This window comes from Thalassophryne amazonica, chromosome 8 (genome assembly GCF_902500255.1).
Source record: "Thalassophryne amazonica chromosome 8, fThaAma1.1, whole genome shotgun sequence".
In the NCBI taxonomy this organism is placed as follows: domain Eukaryota; kingdom Metazoa; phylum Chordata; class Actinopteri; order Batrachoidiformes; family Batrachoididae; genus Thalassophryne; species Thalassophryne amazonica.
Window position 1 is genome coordinate 64,159,804 of NC_047110.1, and position 23,796 is coordinate 64,183,599.

General features: G+C 39.9%; 1 protein-coding gene across 1 annotated transcript in view; it reads right to left on the reverse strand.

The window, feature by feature from the left end:
• The window catches only part of etfa (electron transfer flavoprotein subunit alpha), a 34,424-nt gene extending 16,944 nt beyond the window's left edge, over positions 1-17,480 (reverse strand). Inside the window, exons 1-9 of the mRNA XM_034176501.1 lie at positions 17,320-17,480; positions 12,025-12,174; positions 10,131-10,212; positions 9,363-9,445; positions 4,065-4,164; positions 3,753-3,863; positions 3,495-3,596; positions 206-274; positions 32-114 (exon numbers count right to left, since the gene is read on the reverse strand). Coding sequence (XP_034032392.1) covers positions 32-114; positions 206-274; positions 3,495-3,596; positions 3,753-3,863; positions 4,065-4,164; positions 9,363-9,445; positions 10,131-10,212; positions 12,025-12,174; positions 17,320-17,358 — 819 coding nt within the window. The 5' untranslated portion in view covers positions 17,359-17,480. The remainder of the gene's footprint in view (positions 1-31; positions 115-205; positions 275-3,494; positions 3,597-3,752; positions 3,864-4,064; positions 4,165-9,362; positions 9,446-10,130; positions 10,213-12,024; positions 12,175-17,319) is intronic.
• Between the last annotated feature and the right edge of the window lie 6,316 nt (positions 17,481-23,796).

The following is a 23,796-nucleotide window of genomic DNA, read 5'->3' on the forward strand; positions in this document are numbered from 1 at the left end:
AACAAGTGTTTTCAGAAAAGGAAATACTTACTGGTGCTACAATCTTGCCCGTCTGTCCAACCTGCATATCATTTGGGACATATCCAGCATCCACTGCAGCTCTGGATGCACCAACTGGAAGGGGTATAAATTTTAAAATGTGACTTAACAATTCATACTATAAGTTGAAACACAAAATTGCATGCCAATATGACCAGCACCTAACCTGCAGCGTTCAATTTATCAGCAAGATCATAAAGCAGCTTGAAGTTGTCTCCACTCTTCAAGCCCCTTCCTGTAGAATAAATAGTTAACTATTAGTCTACTAATCCTAGTCTTGCTATGACAATAATATTGACAATGTAGCAAGACAAAGGAACAAATCCATCAAGTGACAACTCCCAAAAGAACTGTATAGGGTGGGAGGCTCCAAAAATTATGCACAATGAATGAGTTGCCTCCTATGCCTGCTGAAAAACAAGCAAAGCCATAAAAGACCATGGGCCATGTAATCAATATCCCTTTGGATTTTTGAGACCATGACCTACAGCTGGGGTGAGGTGGGTGTGAAAATGCAGGCAAATTAAAGCCTTTGGTACCCCAAACAACATACTTTTTTCACAAAAGTAAATTTTGAGCGTTAGTGAAAACTGCGGGCCCAAAATGTCAACATGTATCAAGTAAAAAAAGTAAAATCAAAATAAGTCAGAAAGCATGTAACTGACTTTTAAAAACTACTTTCATCAGTATTTATGGATTTTATTATTAAATAAATCAAAAAAATGGTAATCAGTTACTCGAGTGCACCATCACTGCCGTCCTCATCAGAATATTCTTCAGTCATTATTTAAAGTATTGCATCCAGTGCTCTTATGACAATCATTTCTACGACATTTACACAAATCTGTGCACGGAACATCGTTTTGCAGACATGTACAAATGTCTGCATCTCCATATTTAGTGTTTTTCTTTTTTTACAATTACCAATGCAGTACACACGTTCCATTACACAATCATGCAAATGCATAAAATCACAATTACCATCAAATCAATTAGCCATGAGATACAGTATTCCAATTATGCAATTGCTGAGCAGTAGAAACAAAACAAAAAACAAAATTTGGCCAGAGGTTCCCTGTGTACCGAAGCATCTAAAGTCATAATTACCATGAATTTGAATGGCCATGAGATATCGTATTCCAATCATGTAGCTGCTGGAGAATAAGTACATATAAATAACTAAACAAACAAACAAATAAAGGCTGGAGGTTCTCCTACATGTCTAGCAGTAATACATAAAAAAAAAATAAAAAATCACTATCAGGAAGGGCATCCGGTGTAAAACGTGTGCCAAATCAACATACAGATCCACCTACGATTTACTGTGGCAGCCCCAAGTGAAAAAACAAGGGAGCAGCCAGAGGAACTTACTAATCTCACCATACGTGTGTATGTGCGTGTATGAGTTTGTCTGTGTCAATCTTGCCCTGCGACAGACTGACATCCTGTCCAGGGTGTACCCCACCTCACGCCCAATGACTGCCGGGATAGGCTCCAGCCCCCCGTGACCCTTAATTAGACTAAGCAGGTATAGATAATGGATGGATGGATGTTTTGTATCACAATGACATACCATATGCTCTTTAGTAATACTTCACAATTTTCAAAAACAGCCACCGAAATAGACAAAGGCAGTGATACACAGCATTTGATTCATCATATATAAAATTTAAGCTTACATGAAATGAAATATTAAGCTTGCCTATGTATAGAAGCTGCCGTCTCTGCTTTACTTTTGATGTTCTTTGTAGTTCTTTCTTTCTGAGTCAGTAAAGCGTGAGTAATGTGTAATCCACCATCGTCGGGTATTGGAGGTTTACCATTATTAATATTACATTAATGAAATCTGCCAACATGGGCAGGTGTTGAGCGACATAACTCCTTGCCAATTTCTGCTTACTCATTCTTGAATCTTCTATTTTGGAGTGTATTCTTAAAAAAAATGTACATCTCTGAAAATTGTACTAATTTGCACTTTTGGACAGGAAGATGCACATAAAATACACTTTTTCTTCATCCAAAGATGACAACCTGTTCACTGTAGGCAGCCATGTTGTGACCACACGTCACCAAACCACTGTGTTATGCCAGTCGTCATTGGCCAACTGCTTATAGCAGGAGCATGGAATGATTGGTTAGTTCAGTTCGAGGCTTAGTGGATATTTTAAACATGTTAACAATGAATTAAAAATGAAAATTACTTATTAATGTACCCAGATATTGTGTGTGAAAAGTAAACTGAACATTTCCTATAATATTCTCTACCAAATTCACAAAACTCAGATCACGCAAAGACAATATATTGGGACGGCTGGGGTCTATAACCAGCTGCACTTGATGAAGTGTCCCTCCATTCTAAAAAAAAAAACACACACACACATTGATGCAAGTTGTGCAATTTAAGCGAGTGAATGATTAATTTCTTTTTCAACTATTAGTAATTTGCAATTATTTGACTGCTCAAATGTGCAGGTGGTTGCCAACTCATGCCAAATGTGTCTTTTTTCACAACCAACGCTCATGTTTGCCAAGTGTAGAAAACAAACAAAAAAAATAGATAAATCAAAAATAATTAATCAAGCCTACACCTCTGTGGCTGTAGCCCAGGTAGATGTATCTACATTTTCATTTTTAATACCACAATAATTTGTAAATAAACCCCTTACAGAGAGTAATGTGCATTACAACAACTGGGTGTAGCATTCACACTTGCTACTCAATTTTCTTCATATCAGAGCTGACATTTTGATATATCAAGTAGGATGACGAAAGAGATTACAAACACTTTTAAAAACCCAACACTTCAACACAGGAGGGGTGTTGATGCTTTACAACACAAAAATTTACAAACAAATGAAGTTCTCAAACATTTTTTTCCACAAATATTACAAGATTTTTGTACTGTTTATGCTTTACTACTTTGTATGAACACAGTTAATAGTTTACGTGCATATTTAAACACATGATGCCATATCTGAATAAAATATCAGCATTTTACTACTAAACTCATCTTGGATGATTATAATTTTGTTACATGATCATTGGAAAAGATTTTTTTTTTTTTTTTTTTTTACAAACTTCTAATTCATTTGGAATACCAAGAAGAGTCATCAGATGACGTCATCATAAACATCCATTTAGCTGGTGTGTCATAGATAATACAAACACTGCTGGCTTCTATACCAGCCACCTTACAAAGGTACTTATGTTGGTAACTTGGTTTTGAGTGGAATGTGTGTGAATTGCTGCATAACATTTATCTGTTGCTGACTAGTTTTAATGTTAATGGTTTGATATCTCTCACCAATTACCAGTTATTAGTTCCAGAGATGAAAACTCAAGTTGACCTACTCTTAAGAAAACCTATGAGCAGACATGGATTCATGAAGCAGTGGGAAGATTTTACAGCAGCAAAGATTTTACAGAAGCAAAAAAGAACGAACAGAGACTCATACCTCCTGACACAACAACCTTAGCACTGGTTAGTTCTGGACGATCGGTTTTAGACAGATTCTGTTCCAACCACTCAGAAATACCAGCAGCAGGAGTAGTAGCCACTGCAGTCAAAAGATCAGAGGACCAATAATGACAAGCTTGCTTTTAAACAAATGTAGTGATCAGAAAAACAACTCAAAAAAATAAGGTGCATTTATAAAAGGTAATAAAGCACAGTCTAAACTGATCAATAAATCAAATTTTAAGAGTAACTCTACCTTCTTCAGATGCAGCATTTCCTCCTTCTGTAGAAGCTGCCTCAAAAGACGTCCCTCTGACCGTGAAAACTTTGACCGCCTCGCTACATTTCACAGTGCTGAGAGCATTTCCTGTGTAATCAGACATCATAATGATATTCGAGCATGAAGATGCCATGTATATAATCTTGCCAGAGCCAAGATGCCCAACAAAGTCTAGCAGTTCTTCAAGTGATAACTATATAATTACAGTCTAAGAGGCAGTTAAAATGATCTCTACTGAAATGAAAAATTACAGCCATCTCTCCATCATAATGTAATAATTATTCTTACCAGCATAGATTGTTCTAACAAAAGTGTCTGGAGACTTGATCTCAATAATATCAGAAATTGGAGCAACGTCCAATTTAGCAGCCACTCTGGGAAGCAGGTTCTGCCAAACAAAATATGGAATAAGCAACACAGTATGAAAATATCCTGCTTAACACTGAACCATCTGAAGAATCAATAATTAAATAAGGACTGTTGTTGACAGGCGGTTAGACAATGCTAGATGAATGATAAATGGCTGATGAAAATGTTTATCATTATACCCACTAAGGAGGCTATGTTTTGGGAAATGCATGTTTGTTTGTTTGTTTGTTTGTTAACAGTATTACTCCAAATTAATGAAACAATTTTAACATTTGCTGCAGAGGTTTGTTTGTCCTGTAATGGGTAGGTACCATTTAATTTGAGGGTGACCAGCAAAAGAGGCAGAGGCAAAAAACATTGAATACATTTTTAAAATTCTGAGTCAGCAGTCGTAGGGGTAGGCAATATGATCCACAATGAATATCACAGTATTTTTCACTTTGTGGACACTGTTAGTGTTATATCAATGCATTACTTTTTCCGCCCCAAGTTTTGGGAGGAGTTGCATGTCCTGTGACTTTATATAAATAATACAAAAAGATTATGAAGCACTTTTGATAATATACTGAGGACATAGAATGTATCATTGTCATTTGGGAGATATGGGAGCGCAGCTATGCATTCTCAAAATTGTGTGTGGGAGGTTTTTCAATAATGTAAACTAAAATGAATTAATTAAAAGCATTTGGGATGTATTTTTGTTGCAAATGTCACAAAGGTCTCAAAAAAGCTGCATCAGGCCTAAACCATGTTTACGAGGATGAAAGTGGTGAAAAAAAAAAAAATGATGAAACCCAAAATTATCGGGGGAGGGGACCTCCCTGAAAATTCTTGAATTCTCGAAGCTCTGAAATGCAATCTGGGGCTGTTCCAGACAAACTGCAGTGAGTGCAGCACCCACTTTGGTGAGAAAAAAAAACCCAACTTTCCTTTTTCAAATTCATTCCTCTAGTAGTATTTTGCCCTTAATAGGACTAGAAAAATTAGTTGGAAACCACACATGAAATGTATACAAACCAAATTATCAAGAAGCATTTCAGTGTTAAACCAAGCAAAACATGTTCTGGATCACAAATCACTCCACATCCTACACTATTCCATTGTCTTACTGGATTTCAATTACTGTGTAGAGATCTGGGGCAATAATGAGTTCAATAAAATCACTAACTATTCTTCAAAAAAGGGCAATATGGGACCTTCATAATGTTGACAAATTATACCTTATTTGTTGTCTTTCTGCCACCTGATTATGTTTTTCTTCCCTCTCTGTTTGAAGTGCGGCTCCATCCAGAACTGGGAGTGGGTGTCTTCTTCTGCAAGCCTCCCGTCCGTTACACCAGCATGGACTCCCAAAAATTCTCGTATTTGTATTGTGCCTGTAGCATGGCCCAAGCAGATCTGGTCTGCTTGAGGTTTCTTCCTCAAATCATCAGAGAGTTTTTTTCCTTACCACTGTCACCTGTGTGCTTGCTCTAGGGTAGTGGCGTCCAAACTATTCCAGAAATGGCCGAGAGGGTGCAGGTTTTCTTTGCAGCCACTGACTCCAGCAGGTGATTTCACTGATGAACTCATTCCACCTGTTTAAAGGGATGTTAATCAGTGAAATCACCTGCTGAAGTCAGTGGCTGCAAGGAAAACCTGCACCCTCTCAGCTCTTTCTGGAATAGTTTTTTCACCACTGCTCTAGGGGCAACTTTGTTGTGATTTGGCACTATATAAATGCAATAAATGGAAATTGAACTGATGTGAAAATTACTTTATAGCAAGTTACATCCATAATACAGTGCATCTGGAAATAATTCACTGCACTTCACTTTTTCCACATTTTGTTATGTTACAGCTTTATTCCAAAATGGAGTAAATTAATTTTTCCCCTCAAAATTCTACTCACAACACCCCATAAGTTTTTTTAATTTTTTTTTTTCAAACTTATTAAAAATAAAAAACTAAGAAATCACATGTACGTAAGTATTCATACCCTTTGCTCAATACTTTGTTGATGCACCTTTGGCAGCAATTACAGCCTCAAGTCTTCCTAAATATGATGCCACAAGCTTGGAGCACCTATCTTTGGGCAGTTTTGCCCATTCCTCTTTGCAGCACCTCTCTCATGAGGTTGGATGGGGAGCATCGGCGCACAGCCACATTCAGATCTTTCCAGAGATGTTCAATCGGATTCTGGTCTGGGGTCTTGCTGGGTCACTCAAGGACATTCACAGAGTTGTCCTGAAGTCACTCCTTTGATATATCTTGGCTGTGTGCTTAAGGTCATTGTCCTGCTGAAAGATGAACCATCACCCCAGTCTGAGGTCAAGAGCGCTCTGGAGCAGGTTTTCATCCAGGATGTCTCTGTACATTGCTGCATTCATCTTTCACTCAACCCTGACTAGTCTCCCAGTTCCTGTCGCTGAAAAACATCCCCACAGCATGATCCCCACCACCATGCTTCACTGTAGGGATGGTGCCTGGTTTCCTCCAAACATGACGCCTGGCATTCATGACAAAGAGTTTAATCTTTGTCTAATCAGACAATAGAATTTTGTTTCTCATGGTCTGAGAGTCCTTCGGGTACCTTTTGGCAAACTCCAGGCAGGTTGCCATGTGCCTTTTACTGAGGAGTGGCTTCAATCTGGCCACTCTACCATACAGGCCTGATTGGTGGATTGTTGCAGAGATAGTTGTCCTTCTAGAAGGTTCTCCTCTCTCCACAGAGGAATGCTGGAGCTCTGACAGAGTGACCACTCTTGGTTACCTGCCTGACTAAGGCTCTTCTCCCCTGATCAGTCAGTTTAGACCAGGGGTGGGCAACTTGTTCCAGAAAGGGCCAAGAGGGTGCGGGTTTTCTTTGCAGCCACTGATTCCACCAGGTAATTTCACTCATTAACTGATTCCATCTGCTCAAAGTGATATTAATCAGTGAAATCACCGGGTGGAGTCAGTGGCTGCAACGAAAACCTGTACCCTCTTGGCCCTTTCTGGAACAAGTTGCCCACCCCTGGTTTAGACAGACGGCCAGCTCTAAGAAGAGTCCTGGTGGATCTGAACTTCTTCCATTTACGGATGATGGAGGCCACTGTGCTCATTGGGACCTTCAAAGAAGCAGAAATGTTGCTGTACCCTTCCCCACATTTGTGCCTCTAGATGATCCTGTCTAGGAGGTCTAGAGACAATTCCTTTGACTTCATGCTTGGTTTGTGCTGTGACATGCTCTGTCAAATGTGGGACCTTATATGTCAACAGGTGTGTGTGACCTTCCAAATCATGTCCAATCAACTGAATTTACCCCTAGGTGTACTCCAAGTAAGCTGTAGAAACATCTCAAGCATTGTCAGAGGAGACAGAATGCACCTGAGCTCAATTTTGAGCTTCATGGCAAAGGCTGTGAGTACTTATGTACGAGGGCTGTCAATAAAGTAACGGTCCTTTTTATTTTTTTCAAAAACTATATGGATTTCATTCATATGTTTTTACGTCAGACATGCTTGAACCCTCGTGCGCATGCGTGAGTTTTTCCACGCCTGTCGGTGACGTCATTCACCTGTGAGCACTCCTTGTGGGAGGAGTCGTCCAGCCCCTCGTCGGAATTCCTTTGTCTGATAAGTTGCTGAGAGACTGGCGTGTTGTTTGATCAAAATTTTTTCTAAACCTGTGAGACACATCGAAGTGGACACGGTTCGAAAAATTAAGCTGGTTTTCAGTGACAATTTTAACGGCTGATGAGAGATTTTGAGGTGATTCTGTCGCTTTAAGGACTTCCCACGGTGCGAGACGTCGCTCAGCGCTCTCAGCCGCCGTCGTCAGCCTGTTCAAGCTGAAAACCTCCACATTTCAGGCTCTATTGATCCAGGACGTCGTGAGAGAACAGAGAAGTTTCAGAAGAAGTCGGTTTCAGCATTTTATCCTGATATTCCACTGTTAAAGGAGATTTTTTTTAATGAAAGATGTGCGGACGGGTCCGCGCATCGGCTTGCAGCCGACGCGACGCTCCACCACAGGAAAAACACCTCTGTTGAAAGCCTTAAGGACAAGTTGGAACATGTCCTGCTGTTAAACAATTTCTCATATACTCACTCCACTGAAAGTCATCAAAAGCCGCCTGGATTTTACAAATGGTTATCAACACGGAGGTGTTTTTCCTGTGCCGCCGCACCGCGTCGGCTGCGTCCCGACGCGCGGACCCGTCCGCACGGACCCGTCTGCACGTCTTTCATTAAAAAAAATCTCCTTTAACAGTGGAATATCCGGATAAAATGCTGAAACCGACTTCTTCTGAAACTTCTCTCACGACGTCCTGGATCAATAGAGCCTGAAATGTGGAGGTTTTAAGTTTGAAACAGGCTGACGACGGCGGCTGAGAGCGCTGAGCGACGTCTCGCACCGTGGGAAGTCCTTAAAGTGACAGAATCACCTCAAAATCTCTCATCAGCCGTTAAAATTTTCACTGAAAACCAGCTTAATTTTTCGAACCGTGTCCACTTCGATGTGTCTCACAGGTTTAGAAAAACATATGAATGAAATCCATATAGTTTTTGAAAAAAATAAAAAGGACCGTTGCTTTATTGACAGACCTCGTACATGTGGTAGCTTTTTTAAAATCTTGATAAATTTGCAAAAATCTCACCCCCCACCCCCAAAAAAGAATACCTTTTTCACATTGTCATTATGGGGTATTGTGTGCAGAATTTTGAGGAAAAATGAATTTCATTCATTTTGGAATATAGCCATAAAGTGGAGAAAGTGAAGTGCTGTGAATACTTTCCGGATGCACTGTAAATATAGTTAACTGGTGTTCTAAGTGTAGCAGAATGCAAAATAAATATATGATCATCATAGCCTCAGCGGTGCAGAGCTCTTCCAAGGTGTGGAAGCACCAATATGATTTTTGATTTCCAAATTAATGCATATTTGTCATTATTTTTGTCATTATGTCAAGGTTATTTTCATTGGTAACATTTAAAAAAATAAAAAATCTTTCTGGCCTGGTTGGGGTTCTCGGACTGATTTCTCAGTGTTGATGTTACTGTGTAATCCTTTTTGTGTTGCACTATTATACTGATCATTAATATGACACCGGTGTACTGCCTACTCCTTATTAATAAAGCTTTTGACAAAATATAAGCATGTTGATGTTAATCTGCAATCATGTCCTCCTTGTGGAACATCACAATAAAAAACAAACAAACAAATAATACAGGTCATGTTCCGTCCATGTCCTACCTTGCCAAATGCTGATGCACCAGCACAGATATGGGTAAAGTTGAATTGTTTCTGTGTCGCCAGGATAAGCGGAGTCAGCTCCTCTGAATAAAGACAAAGCAGAAGTCTGTATCAAAAAAAGACAAAAGAATGACAGATTACTATGGTGACAACACAGATGCAGGCCTAAGTCAGCTTCGGAAAAAGGGAGATTCTGAAGTGGTGGCCAATTGTTTAGAAATGTGAGCTTGTGACCACGGGGGTCACAGGATAGATCAGCTGATCAGTCAGTAAAAAGTTTGTGGGAATATAAAAGAGCAGGAATGCCACACTCATAATCAGCAATAAAAATACAACATATAGAAAATACAAAGTCACATCAATTGTACACATTTTGTTTAAGAGTTTATTAACATGACAGTGCAGGCACTCCTTTTACAGCCAGTACTGAGGTTTAGATGAGTGGAAGCGTTGCACAACTTCACTACATTACATAGGTGTGTGTTTTTCAGGTCAATGAATACATGCCCCCCCAATTCACAGATTAATGTCATAGCAGCGGAGCTTCTGTTCAGCAGCATATTGTTGAAGTTAATATGTAAACAGTGGAGGGGGGGCATCCCCAATACCGGCAAGGCCGTCAACATCTTTCAATGTGCCCCTTGATCAGCCGTGATTTCTTAACCGTGCAAATATGGCATAGTTTATATTTTCAAAAACAAGTACATTCAGTACATCTTTGTAGAAGCACAAAGGTTATCCAAACAGCAAGGGCCCATTTTCACATACCAGGTAGAAAGCCTTTGTAGGAATCATGCTGAGCCACTAAAACCTTCTTCACACCTTGTACTTTGCTGATTTGCTCCACAACCTGAGAAAACAACAATCTGTCTCATTTATTTGTTTTTTGTTTTTAGCAATGATTCATATTTCAAAGTGTCCCCCATCACTGACACATTTTTTTTAAATAACACATCGAAAAGCTCCTAAACTCATCCAAATACTAGATTCCTGCCCCCACCATAACTTTTTCTTCAAAAATATGAACAGGTACAGATCCACACTTGTTTCTCAGACAACATGTCCAACTAATTACAAAAGTTGATGCGAGATGTAATCCAACTCAAAAAAAACAAAACAAAACAAAAAAAACATTTTATGTAAAAATAAAATTTATATTGACACTCTGTCACAGAGTGCTCCAGTGCCTGATGCAGCTCTCTGCCTCACTCGATTTAAGCTACGGTATTAAAGGTTTAGAATGTGAGAGCAAATGCTATATCTTTGAAAAAGGAATGCATTTTTAACCTTTAAAACATTGTTTTTGACCTATGCATTGCAGGGACTAAAGAAAAAAAAAAAACCTCTCCTGACTGATTTTTTTTTTTAACAACCAAATCAAAAGCTGTTCACCATCTACCTTTTTATAGAATTCCTTTGGCAATCGTATCCTAGAATTTAAACTAAAACGAGATGGAGACAGCTCAGAAAACAGCAAATTGTTCTGCTGAACAAGATTATATTTCACTCACTAACCATTGCTGCTCTTTTCTTATGCAACCATCATATCAAAGATGTAAATAGAGTGAGGTCTAAAAAGTGAAACTGTCAATGGACTGCAAGTGCCAACGAGGAGGGTGTGGGAGAGGTGTCCCCTCCCACAGGTGGGGTTCCAGGGAGCCTCCCCTGGGAAAAGTTTTTTAATGAGGTACCAAATGGTCCATTTTTTATCACAATTTTAGGGATGAACAGAACAAAAAGTCCATATTGGCTCACAATTTTTTTTCCCTTCATTTTACCTATTTACACAGAATCAGGTTGAGCCACAGCTAGGACACAATTGTGCAAAATTTGACAGTGCACAGCAATGCGTGGTAAACTGACTGATCAATATTCAATTAAACTTATTTGAACTGATATTCAATAGTAGAATAAATCTGTCATTCATAGCTGTGTAGATTCAAAACAATGAGGTTGTAAATGATGAGGAAAAACAATTTTGTAATTGCATATTAGTGCTGCTTTTAGGGATGTACCGGTGCACATTTTTTTCCACTTCCAAGCCGATCCTGATACCTGAATTTGGATATCTGCCGATACCGATACTATTCCAATACCAGAGCTCTGTTTGCTTTAATATTATTATCATTACTGTTGGTTTTATATGAGGATATTTTATATTTCCAGTTATACAGCTTCAGGATGAAGTGTTTAGAGGAGGATTTTATTAAAAAGAAGACCTAAAAGTTCAGCTACAATTTGCCAGAAGGCACATCTAAGATGCAACCCTAGATGTGATGTTTTGGTGAAAGAAGTAATATTTTTTTTAAATAGAGTTTTATAGACTTATTTTTATAGACTTAACAGAGAAAAGACAGCTCACTCTCTCTCTCTCCCTCTCTGTCAGTCTTTCTCTGTCAGTCTCTCTCTCTCCTTCTCAATTTTTAATTTCAATGGAGCTTAAATGACAAGGGAAACATACGTATGTTTACATTGTCAAAGTAAGTGTTACAGAGTAAAATTTAGAAGTCTTCTCTCTCTCTCATTCCCTCTTGCTCTGCTCCTTTTTATGCTATATTATCAAGAAAGCAGTATTGTCACAATAGGCCTAACCCAATGTAGGACCAATAGTATATGACAAGTACAACACTTTGTTCATAAGCAGCAGCACTACTGCACCTACCTTTGCACAGATTGTTCCAGCAATCAAACAGGACACTTCTCCTCCCAGCTTACTGGCAGCTGTGATGGTATTCAGTGTAATTGGTGTCAGCTTGTCATTGTTGTGTTCTGCTACCACCAATGTGCTTTGAAACCTTTGAAGGAGGCCAGTCTATGGAGGACAACATCATCATCTCACTATGCAACACAAAACCACTACACAAAAAGACATAGTTCTTCATTACAACCCCTGGCAAAAATTATGGAATCACCGGCCTTGGAGGATGTTCATTCAGTTGTTTAATTTTGTAGAAAAAAAGCAGATCACAGACATGACACAAAACTAAAGTCATTTCAAATGGCAACTTTCTGGCTTTAAGAAACACTATAAGAAATCAAGAAAAAAATTGTGGCAGTCAGTAACGGTTACTTTTTTAGACCAAGCAGAGGGGGAAAAAAAAATATAGACTCTCTCAATTCTGAGGAATAAATTATGGAATCACCCTGTAAATTTTCATCCCCAAAACTAACACCTGCATCAAATCAGATCTGCTCGTTAGTCTGCATCTAAAAAGGAGTGATCACACCTTGGAGAGCTGTTGCACCAAGTGGACTGACATGAGTCATGGCTCCAACACGAGAGATGTCAACTGAAACAAAGGAGAGGATTATCAAACTCTTAAAAGAGGGTCAATCATCACGCAATGTTGCAAAAGATGTTGGTTGTTCACAGTCAGCTGTGTCTAAACTCTGGACCAAATACAAACAACATGGGAAGGTTGTTAAAGGCAAACATACTGGTAGACCAAGGAAGACATCAAAGCGTCAAGACAGAAAACTTAAAGCAATATGTCTCAAAATTGAAAATGCACAACAAAACAAATGAGGAATGAATGGAGGAAACTGGAGTCAACGTCTGTGACCGAACTGTAAGAAACCGCCTAAAGGAAATGGGATTTACATACAGAAAAACTAAATGAAAGCCATCATTAACACCTAAACAGAAAAAAATAAGGTTACAATGGGCTAAGGAAAAGCAATTGTGGACTGTGGATGACTGGATGAAAGTCATATTCAGTGATGAATCTCGAATCTGCATTGGGCAAGGTGATGATGCTGGAACTTTTGTTTGGTGCCGTTCCAATGAGATTTATAAAGATGACTGCCTGAAGAGAACATGTAAATTTCCACAGTCATTGATGATATGGGGCTGCATGTCAGGTAAAGGCACTGGGGAGATGGCTGCCATTACATCATCAATAAATGCACAAGTTTATGTTGATATTTTGGACGCTTTTCTTATCCCATCAATTGAAAGGATGTTTGGGGATGATGAAATCATTTTTCAAGATGATAATGCATCATGCCATAAAGCAAAAACTGTGAAAACATTCCTTGCAAAAAGACACATAGGGTCAATGTCATGGCCTGCAAATAGTCCGGATCTTAATCCAATTGAAAATCTTTGGTGGAAGTTGAAGAAAATGGTCCATGACAAGGCTCCAACCTGCAAAGCTAATCTGGCAACAGCAATCAGAGAAAGTTGGAGCCAGATTGATGAAGAGTACTGTTTGTCACTCATTAAGTCCATGCCTCAGAGACTGCAAGCTGTAATAAAAGCGAGAGGTGGTGCAACAAAATACTAGTGATGTGTTGGAGCGTTCTTTTGTTTTTCATGATTCCATAATGTTTTCCTCAGAATTGAGTGATTCCATATTTTTTCCCCTCTGCTTGGTCTAAAAAAATAACCATTACTGACTGCCACAATTTTTTTTCCTGATTTCTTATAGTGTTTCTTAAAGCCAGAAAGTTGCCATTTAAAATGACTTTAGTTTTGTGTCATGTCTGTGATCTGCTTTTTTTCTACAAAATTAAACAACTGAATGAACATCGTCCGAGGCCGGTGATTCCATAATTTTTGCCAGGGGTTGTATAAGAGATTAGTGGTGAAATCAAATACACTGCCATTCTTAAGATGACCTAGCTAAGGACCCCTTCACACATAACGTGAAAGACGCAAAAACCGGAAGAAAATCTGCGAACCAAAAATGAAATGGGGAACCATGAAACATTCCACCTGCTGTCAGGAGGGACGCAGGGTCAGACATGTGTGCACAATACTGCAGCAACAGTTTCGTGCAAGTTCATGTTCGCGCGCACTAACACAGTGCGAGCATGTGTAAAGTTGCACACACAGCAGCAGAGCAAAAAATTAAGAAAACACAAGTTATAATATTTAATTCCTGTTACAAAGAGTGGATTTAGCCTCCGCCTAGATGTATACCAGGAAGCAATGACATGACGTTGGTTACTGTTCTCTCTTTGTTTTACATGAATTACCTGATGCGCTCGTCTCATGACGAGCCGGCCCGCTCCTGTCTCACGAAGAGCCAGGCTCTCGCGTCATGAACACATCAGCAGTGATCCGCTACAAATGTGATATGTGTTTTATTTATTACAATATGGGGAAATTCCACAGTGACACACATCTCACAGGAGTGTCCCGTGGGGTGACTTCCTGCATGGCACGATATTCACCAGCGTTCGGTGCGCTGAAGCAATATGTTTTAATTTATTTCCACGTGAGGACAGCATGCTGATGTCCACGCTTCACGCTTTAGTTATTTGACTTAATATCTTACACGCCACTACAGGTGTTCTCGAGCTATGACTTGCGAGCACAGATACCTGAACAGCTGCATATCACAGAGGCACATGCCTACCTCTGTCAACGGACCTCAGCAGGTGACAGAAAAAAAAGCTCACTTTCTGTTGCTTTGTTCTGTGATTTTCATTTCATGTATGTATTATTATGTAAGAGAAAAAATACCTGGTGCAACACAGAAATAAGTGCTGAAAAATTTTAATAAGGTGCTGAAAACAAAATTAAACAGAGGGACTAACGTTTCGACGTGAGGATCACATCTTCCTCAGAGTCCCGAGGCCACATGCCAAAGAGTAACACATCGCTGCTCCTCACAATCTTTGGCCTACCATATGTGACTGCTCTGCCCTACGATTGGATATTGGAAAACCATGTGATGGTGAACTAATTCCAATTGGACACTCACATTGCACACGTCACCACCAGTGATGCCGGTAACGCATTAATTAGTAACACGTTACTCTAATCTGACCACTTTTTTTAGTAACGAGTAATCTAACGCGTTAATCTTTCCAAATCAATAATCAGATTAAAGTTACTTCTCCAAGTCACTGTGCGTTACTATTATTTTTACATTGTGGGTCGATAGCAGCATTAAACTTGGTCCGTGGGCAGGAGGTTGGAGTTCAACTGAACTGCCCACTTTAAGCAGAGCTGTGAGCTTTTCATCCACGGTTTTCTGTAGCAGTTCGTCCTCACCTCTTAAGCGCAGTGATCAGCACACCTGCACTGAGCTTTACAAAGACATTTTTATACTTTTTTTCCTCCTTTATTTAGAATTCTGAGCTGAGCCGCTCCGTATCGTCTCGTTAAAAACAGCTGATCCTCCGCGACGCATCAACAACTAACACTATTTTCCACTCAAATGCACCTAAACTCTCTTTCTGAGGACCACATGATGTGAAAACGCAATAAAACTTTCTTACCTGTAAATCTGGTCCTGTTTTCCTGCATAAATAAATGTTACAACTACTAATATTGCTTAAAATAATAATAATTTCGACAAGTAAAATGTTTAGAGAGAATTTAAATGTTAGAAAAATGTTAGAATTTAATAGTTACATTTATAAACAATGTAGGTTCGAAATTGCAAGTTTTACTGTTACAGTGCTGTCAACAGTTAAATATGAGGTCAAGAGAGAGGTCTTTATTTTACTTTTTTATAAAACAAGTATTTATTTTCATTGAAGTCAAGAAAGGGTGACTATAAAGTGAGTTTTGGCAAAACAGGTATCATTGTCATGTTGAGGTGGCAGAGGGTTGTTGTCGGCAGCTGGGGAAAGTAACTAAAAAAGTAACTAGTAATCTAACTTAGTTACTTTTACAATTGAGTAATCAGGAAAGTAACTAAGTTACTTTTTCAAGGAGTAATCAGTAATCAGTAATTGGATTACTTTTTCAAAGTAACTGTGGCAACACTGGTCACCACACAACTTCTATGAGGAGTACAAACATGGTGGATGGCTGGCTCGAAAGTCTGCGGAGTTTACTTTTCAGCAAAAAAAAAAGTATGTCTCTATCTCATATCATTAAAAAGTTATTAATAATTTAGTAAAACTTGTACTCAGCCGTCGTATACAACGGTGTCTGCCCCAGAGGGTTAATTGGAATAAGCGGGTATACAAAATGGATGGATGGACTGCATTTTTATATAGCACTTTTCCATCAATATCAGAAGCTCAAAGCACTTTACATTGATGCCTCACATTCACCCATTCACACACAAGGTGCTGTCATTCAACGCGTTCACTACACACGGGAGCTGCTTGGGGATCAAGGTTCTTGCCCAAGGGCCCTTAGTGATTTTCCGGCCAGACGGGGGTTTGAATCGAGGATCCTCTGGTCTCAAGGCCACTACTTAACCACTAGACCATCACCTCCTGGATGTGCTTCCCTATTGTATTGTATTGACCTATTTGGTGTAAATTCCATAAAGTACCCTACAGGAAAAATGGATAAAATCTTGGCTCAAGTCTCCCACGTTCCTTCTGGCAGAAATACAACACACAAAAGGTGCACTTTACACAGTTTCTCCAATGACAGACACAGAAACCAATTAACTGCTTAAGAGTTGCCATGTGTATCTTGGGTAGCCTGAAAAAACGGGGGCATGTAGTGGTTTGAACATAGTCTATGGTATTAAAGCATTCGTCATACACACGAGTTTAGGACGGTGCAGCCCCGAACTAATAACAGCAACATCAGACACGCTAAAACAGCATAATACTAGTCTGACCTCTACATGACTGAACAGCGCTAGTTACTAAAGGCTACGTCAAGTGAAAACAACAAACCACACATGTAAAGCTTCATCTGCGTGATTATTTCATGTCACCTTTAAACGTTACTGAGCAGCCGCGTCAAGTATTTTTTAACAACTTAGCACGTTCCCAGCTAGACTAATATTAGGATACATATTTACAAATGTGTGACTGAGTGAGCATGTCATTGCACACAAAACTAATGCGTGTTTAAGAGATCACAATATTTATAACGCCTAGCATGTGTACTTTGACATGCTAATGCGAGCTAGCTGCTGCTGCTGCTGCAAAATAGACAGTGAGACAGAAAGCTAACCGACGTGTTTTCCTCTACTTCAACAATACATTTGTAAAGACAAAAATTGTCAAGCTGTGTCAATAGCAGTCTTACCAAGTGTCTGAGATTTGATTTATTAAACGCTCTGTTCATCTTGTACCCTTCTTGTTGGCTTTTCAAGGCTGGAAAGAAGAAATGAAGCTTTGTACCGACACTTGTCTCACTGCTGGATGGTGACGTTGAACGTTCATCTGTGACGTCACGCCCGCGCTATTATTTTCGCCATAATATTATTAAGAATATGCTGACTACTGTTTTATGGCACATTGAGTATTTGCAGGATATCAATTGTTGCCCCCCACTAAATGAATATCTCTCTCAGAACTTATGTTGTCAATGAAGCATTTTTAATTGAATTATTTTTTTAATTAAATTACAATCTTAATGTTCGTCGAGTCATTCTTTCGTTTTCTGCCGCTTATTGGGGTCCGGTGCGGTCGCTATAAATTCTATCACTAAGTTCATCTATAAAAAAAGAAAAACAAAAATCTTACCCTAACTCGAAAACATCTGTCACATATGTTGTTTTGTGTAGAATTGAAAACGTAACATTTCTGTGGTCAAACTGTAGGAAACAAAATGCTGATTTTAATGTACAAATATGCTGCGAGCCGGTTAAACAGTGTGAAATCCATAGTTCAAAAATATGTTTGTTTTGGTTTGGACCAACCCACCGGATATGCTCCGTGTACAACCAACCATAGTACAACCCACAGCAAACATGTTTTTGACCAAAAGATGTCCCAAGTGTTCGTTTCGTTTACCCATTGGAGTTGGAATGCTTCAGTGTTTCAAAAACGGTTCGTTTCACCATAAACATTATACGAGGTCTGTCAATAAAGTATAGGTCCTTTTAATTTTTTTCTAAAACTATATGGATTTCATTCATATGTTTTTACGTCAGACATGCTTGAACCCTCGTGCGCATGCGTGAGTTTTTCCACGCCTGTCGGTGACGTCATTCGCCTGTGAGCACTCCTTGTGGGAGGAATCGTCCAGCCCCTCGTCGGAATTCCTTTGTCTGAGAAGTTGCTGAGAGACTGGCGCATTGTTTGATCAAAATTTTTTCTAAACCTGTGAGACACATCGAAGTGGACACGGTTCGAAAAATTAAGATGGTTTTCAGTGAAAATTTTAATGGCTGATGAGAGATTTTGAGGTGATTCTGTCGCTTTAAGGACTTCCCACGGTGCGAGACGTCGCTCAGCGCTCTCAGCCGCCGTCGTCAGCCTGTTCAAGCTGAAAACCTCCACATTTCAGGCTCTATTGATCCAGGACGTCGTGAGAGAACAGAGAAGTTTCAGAAGAAGTCGGTTTCAGCATTTTATCCGGATATTCCACTGTTAAAGGAGATTTTTTTTAATGAAAGACGTGCGGACGGGTCCGCGCATCGGGACGCAGCCGACGCGGTGCGGCGGCACAGGAAAAACACCTCTGTTGGAAGCCTTAAGGACAAGTTGGAACATGTCCTGCTGTTAAACAATTTCTCATATACTCACTCCACTGAAAGCCATCAAAAGCCGCCTGGATTTTACAAATGGTTATCAACACGGAGGTGTTTTTCCTGTGCCGCCGCACCGCGTCGGCTGCGTCCCGATGCGCGGACCCGTCCGCACGTCTTTCATTAAAAAAATCTCCTTTAACAGTGGAATATCCGGATAAAATGCTGAAACCGACTTCTTCTGAAACTTCTCTGTTCTCTCACGACGTCTTGGATCAATAGAGCCTGAAATGTGGAGGTTTTCAGCTTGAACAGGCTGACGACGGCAGCTGAGAGCGCTGAGCGACGTCTCGCACCGTGGGAAGTCCTTAAAGCGACAGAATCACCTCAAAATCTCTCATCAGCCGTTAAAATTTTCACTGAAAACCAGCTTAATTTTTCGAACCGTGTCCACTTCGATGTTTCTCACAGGTTTAGAAAAAATTTTGATCAAACAACGCGCCAGTCTCTCAGCAACTTCTCAGACAAAGGAATTCCGACGAGGGGCTGGACGACTCCTCCCACAAGGAGTGCTCACGGGCGAATGACGTCACCAACAGGCGTGGAAAAACTCACGCATGCGCACGAGGGTTCAAGCATGTCTGACGTAAAAACATATGAATGAAATCCATATAGTTTTTGAAAAAAATAAAAAGGACCTATACTTTATTGACAGCCCTCGTATACGTAGACGCCTCATGGGCTGCCGCTGACTTCTCAGCGCGGCCGCCATCTTGGATGAGTCCCTATTGCGACACCAGTGCATTTATTTGTACTGCGGAAGGTGTATCCCCAACTACAATAATCCGTAACTCCCTGAATTTTTTACCCGATTTTCCCACGGTTTGGTTTGTTACAAACAGCAGAGATTCAGTTATGATACAGGATGCTGTCACACATTAAAAATGCGCACTTTCATGCTGAAAGACTTTGTCTTATGCTCTTTAACAAAGATGTGCTATGGCATATATAGATAAATGTATAAATGAATTTTAGAATTTAGTAAAGAAACAAGTTTGGATTGTTCATTTGAATTTATTGCTGTATCTCTGACACACACACACACACACACACACGCACACATACACACACACAGGGGACATCAATTTCAGCTTATAATGCACCAAATCACAACAACAGCCATCTCAAGGCGCTCTCACACAGAACAACCCGACATAAAATTATATAAATAATTAGAAATGAATAAAAAATTATACATAACTAAAAACAGAAGTAAAAGAATAAAACATATAAAAAAATTAAAACTATTCATAAGAAAGAGAATAAAAGGGTTTTAAGTCTTGACTTAAAAATATCCACGGACTTCGACCGTCTCACAGTCGCAGGAAGACGTTCCACAGGGTGGGTGCACGATGAGAAAAAGCTCTTTGACCCGCTGACTTCTTCCTCACCCTGGGAACACAGAGAAGTCCTGCATCCTGCGAACGCAAAGCCCGGCCGGCACGTAAGGTTCCACCAGATCAGCCAGATAAAATGGCGCCAGTCCATGAACAACTTTATAAGTAAATAACAAAACCTTAAAATCTTCTCTCACAGAGACAGGGGGCCAGTGTAGATGCCAAAATGGGTGTGATATGTTCAGACCTTCTGCTACGTGTCAAAAGTCTGGCAACAGCGCTCTGAGCCAGCTAAAGACCCCTAATGCTGGACTGCGGTAACCCTGAAAATAGAACATTACAATAATCTAGTCGAGAAGAAACAAAAGCATGAATCAGGGTCTCAGAATCAGCCATAGACAGGATGGAGCGGATCCTCACTATATTTCGCAGATGGAAAAAAGCAATCCCAGTAACATACCTGATGTGGAGATCAAAGGACAACTTGGGATCAAAAATTACCCTAAGGTTCCTCACTTTGTCTGTATGATGTATGACACACGAACCCAGGCCGAGGTCAAACTGATGCCGATGTCTCGATTGACCAAGAACCATTATTTCAGTCTTATCAGAGTTTAAAAGTAGGAAGTTACTAGACATCCAGCTTCTCACTGTTAGAAGACAGTCCTCCAGGGATTTTATGGGAATGAGATTTCCCGCAGTTATCGGCATGTACAACTGAGTATCATCAGCATAACAATGAAAGGCAATCCCAAAACTCTGCAGTATACACCCAAGGGGTGCTACATACAGGGAGAAAGGCAAGGGGCCTAAAACGGATCCCTGTGTAACACCAAATCTCATGTCACTAAGGTTAGAGGTAGTGTTATTATACAAAACACATTGAGAACAACTGGACAGGTATGACGTCAAACATGCAAGGGCACTTCGAGTAATCCCAAAAAGATTCTCCAACCTATCATGCAAAATATGATGATCCATGGTATCAAACGCAGCACTGAGATCTAACAACAACAAAACCGTAGTGGTGTCTGAGTCTATTGCTCGCAGAAGATCATTCACTACTTTAGTGAGCGCTGTCTCTGTGGAGTGATATTTCCTAAAAGCAGACTGCAACGGCTCAAAAAGATCATTCTCAGTGAGGTGGTCTATGAGCTGCATGAAACCACCTTTTCTAAAATTTTGGAACAGAATGATAGATTTGATATCGGTCTGTAATTTTTCAATACACTAGGGTCAACATTAGATTTCTTAAGTAATGGTTTAATCACTGCAGATTTAAAGCATTTCAGAACAGATCCAGAGGTTAATGACAGATTGATAATTTCCAGCACAATCGGCCCAACAGTGGGCCACAGGTCCTTAAACAGTTTTGATGGTATAGGATCAGATAAACAGGTTGTGCTTTTTGTAGACGCCACGAGTTTCATCAGCTTGCCAAATGAGATACTATTAAATTCTGTAAATCTAGGTAACACCTCAGTGGTAGCGCCCACCTCCATAGCAGGGTTTAATGGCTGGGCCAAGGCATGTTGAGATATGCTCAACCTAATAGCTTCTATTTTCTTCTCAAAATAATCCAAGAAATCCTGCGCTGAAAAGGGAGAATGACTAATAGGTGGCTGCCTGTGAATGAGAAATACTATTGTGTCAAACAAGAACTTTGAGTTATGTTTGTATTTACTGATCAAATCAGAGTAATAAGCCTGCTTTGTGACCAGTAGTGTATGCTTATAATCTAAAACAGCATCCCACCACACAAAGCGGAACACCTCTAATTTGTAACTACACTATTTCCATTCCAAACCTCTAGCCTTCTGCCTGAGGTCACGCAAGTAACCATTGAACCAAGGTGACTGTGTCTTGGGAGGGCGTGGCCTTAAAAGAGGAGGCACAATCTTATCAAGTGTAGTTTTAAGTGTTCAAATCAAATCAATTTTATTTATATAGCGCCAAATCACAACAAACAGCTGCCCCAAGGCGCTTTATATTGTAAGGCAAGGCCATACAATAATTACGGAAAAACCCCAACGGTCAAAACGACCCCCTGTGAGCAAGCACTTGGCGACAGTGGGAAGGAAAAACTCCCTTTTAACAGGAAGAAACCTCCAGCAGAACCGGGCTCATGGAGGGGCAGTCTTCTGCTGGGACTGGTTGGGGCTGAGGGAGAGAATCAGGAAAAAGACATGCTGTGGAGGGGAGCAGAGATCAATCACTAATGATTAAATGCAGAGTGGTGCATACAGAGCAAAAAGAGAAAGAAACACTCAGTGCATCATGGGAACCCCCCAGCAGTCTAAGTCTATAGCAGCATAACTAAGGGATGGTTCAGGGTCACCTGATCCAGCCCTAACTATAAGCTTTAGCAAAAAGGAAAGTTTTAAGCCTAATCTTAAAAGTAGAAAAGTAGAAAAGTAGTAGTAGTGTTGATTTTAAACTATCCACAAGACTGTCTACTGATTTCGCATTCTCCAAACTTGAAGTTAAAATATCAGGTAGTCTGGCCTGGAGTTCAGTCATAGTTGAGGGTTTAATACGATGCTGTAGTAGTAGACAAGGTTGTTGTTCCACTAAACGTGGCAGCGTAAATGTAAACCTGATAAGTGAGTGGTCTGAGACCATAGATGCGAGAGGCAAGATGTCGATATTCGTGACAGCAAACCCACATGCAAGAACAAGATCCAGGGTATTTCCACTAATGTGTGTCGGGTCCTGAATGCATTGCTGGAATCCTAATGCATCCACAATTTGCATAAATGACTTGCTAAGGGTATCAGAGAGCTTATTTATATGAATGTTAAAGTCACCAATAATCAAAATGTTATCTGCACTAGTTGACAAACTAGAGATGAACACACCAAAGTCATCTAAGAAATCACAGAATGGTCCAGGGGGCCTAAAAACAGTGACAAAATAACATAGCTGAGCTCCAGTTTTATGACCATGACATTACTTTAATTTCCTCTGCTTCACTCGCAAAGTTTTGTTACAATGATTAACATTTTTTTTCAAGGCCAGGAAAAGAAAGTTCCAGGTCATTCCTGGGTCTTAAACTACCTTGTTAGGCTTGCAACTGGGGCTGGAGAGTTAAAACCCTTGAAAAAGAACTGCTTTGCATAGTTTCTTACATGTGCTGGCACTCTGTAACTCCAGTGTAGTTAATTTTGTGATGTGGTGCAGCCTTACTTTGTGAAATACAAACACCACAAATGACTGAAGCATGAAATGATGGTTCTCAGTTTCAAATTGGGAATTGTGAAACAAAAGCACATAAGTGGATGAAAATGCACACAAATGCACGCTTCCTTTTGCCGCATTAACGAAAATTCGCTGAAGAGTTGCGATACAGCTAATGAGAGAGTGAGTACCAGTTCCTGCTGTAATTACATTACACATAAGTACCGTTTGTTACGATGACATAATATTACAAATGGTAAAATAACTAAAATTATTGTTTAATCTCATTAGTGAAAGGTAATCCCACGCGATCTGGTTTCTATACTGCGCCCGTTATTGCAACTGTAAGCAGCACAAAATACCGGCATATTTGCTCATTCTCCATTGACTTCGGTTGACTATGGTGCGAGCCTGTTGTGAAAAGACCCATCCAATATGGCGGTGACGCTGGATTACGTTGCAGCAACTTATGAGGCGTCTACATATATAATGTCTATGCTTGCATGTAAAAATAAA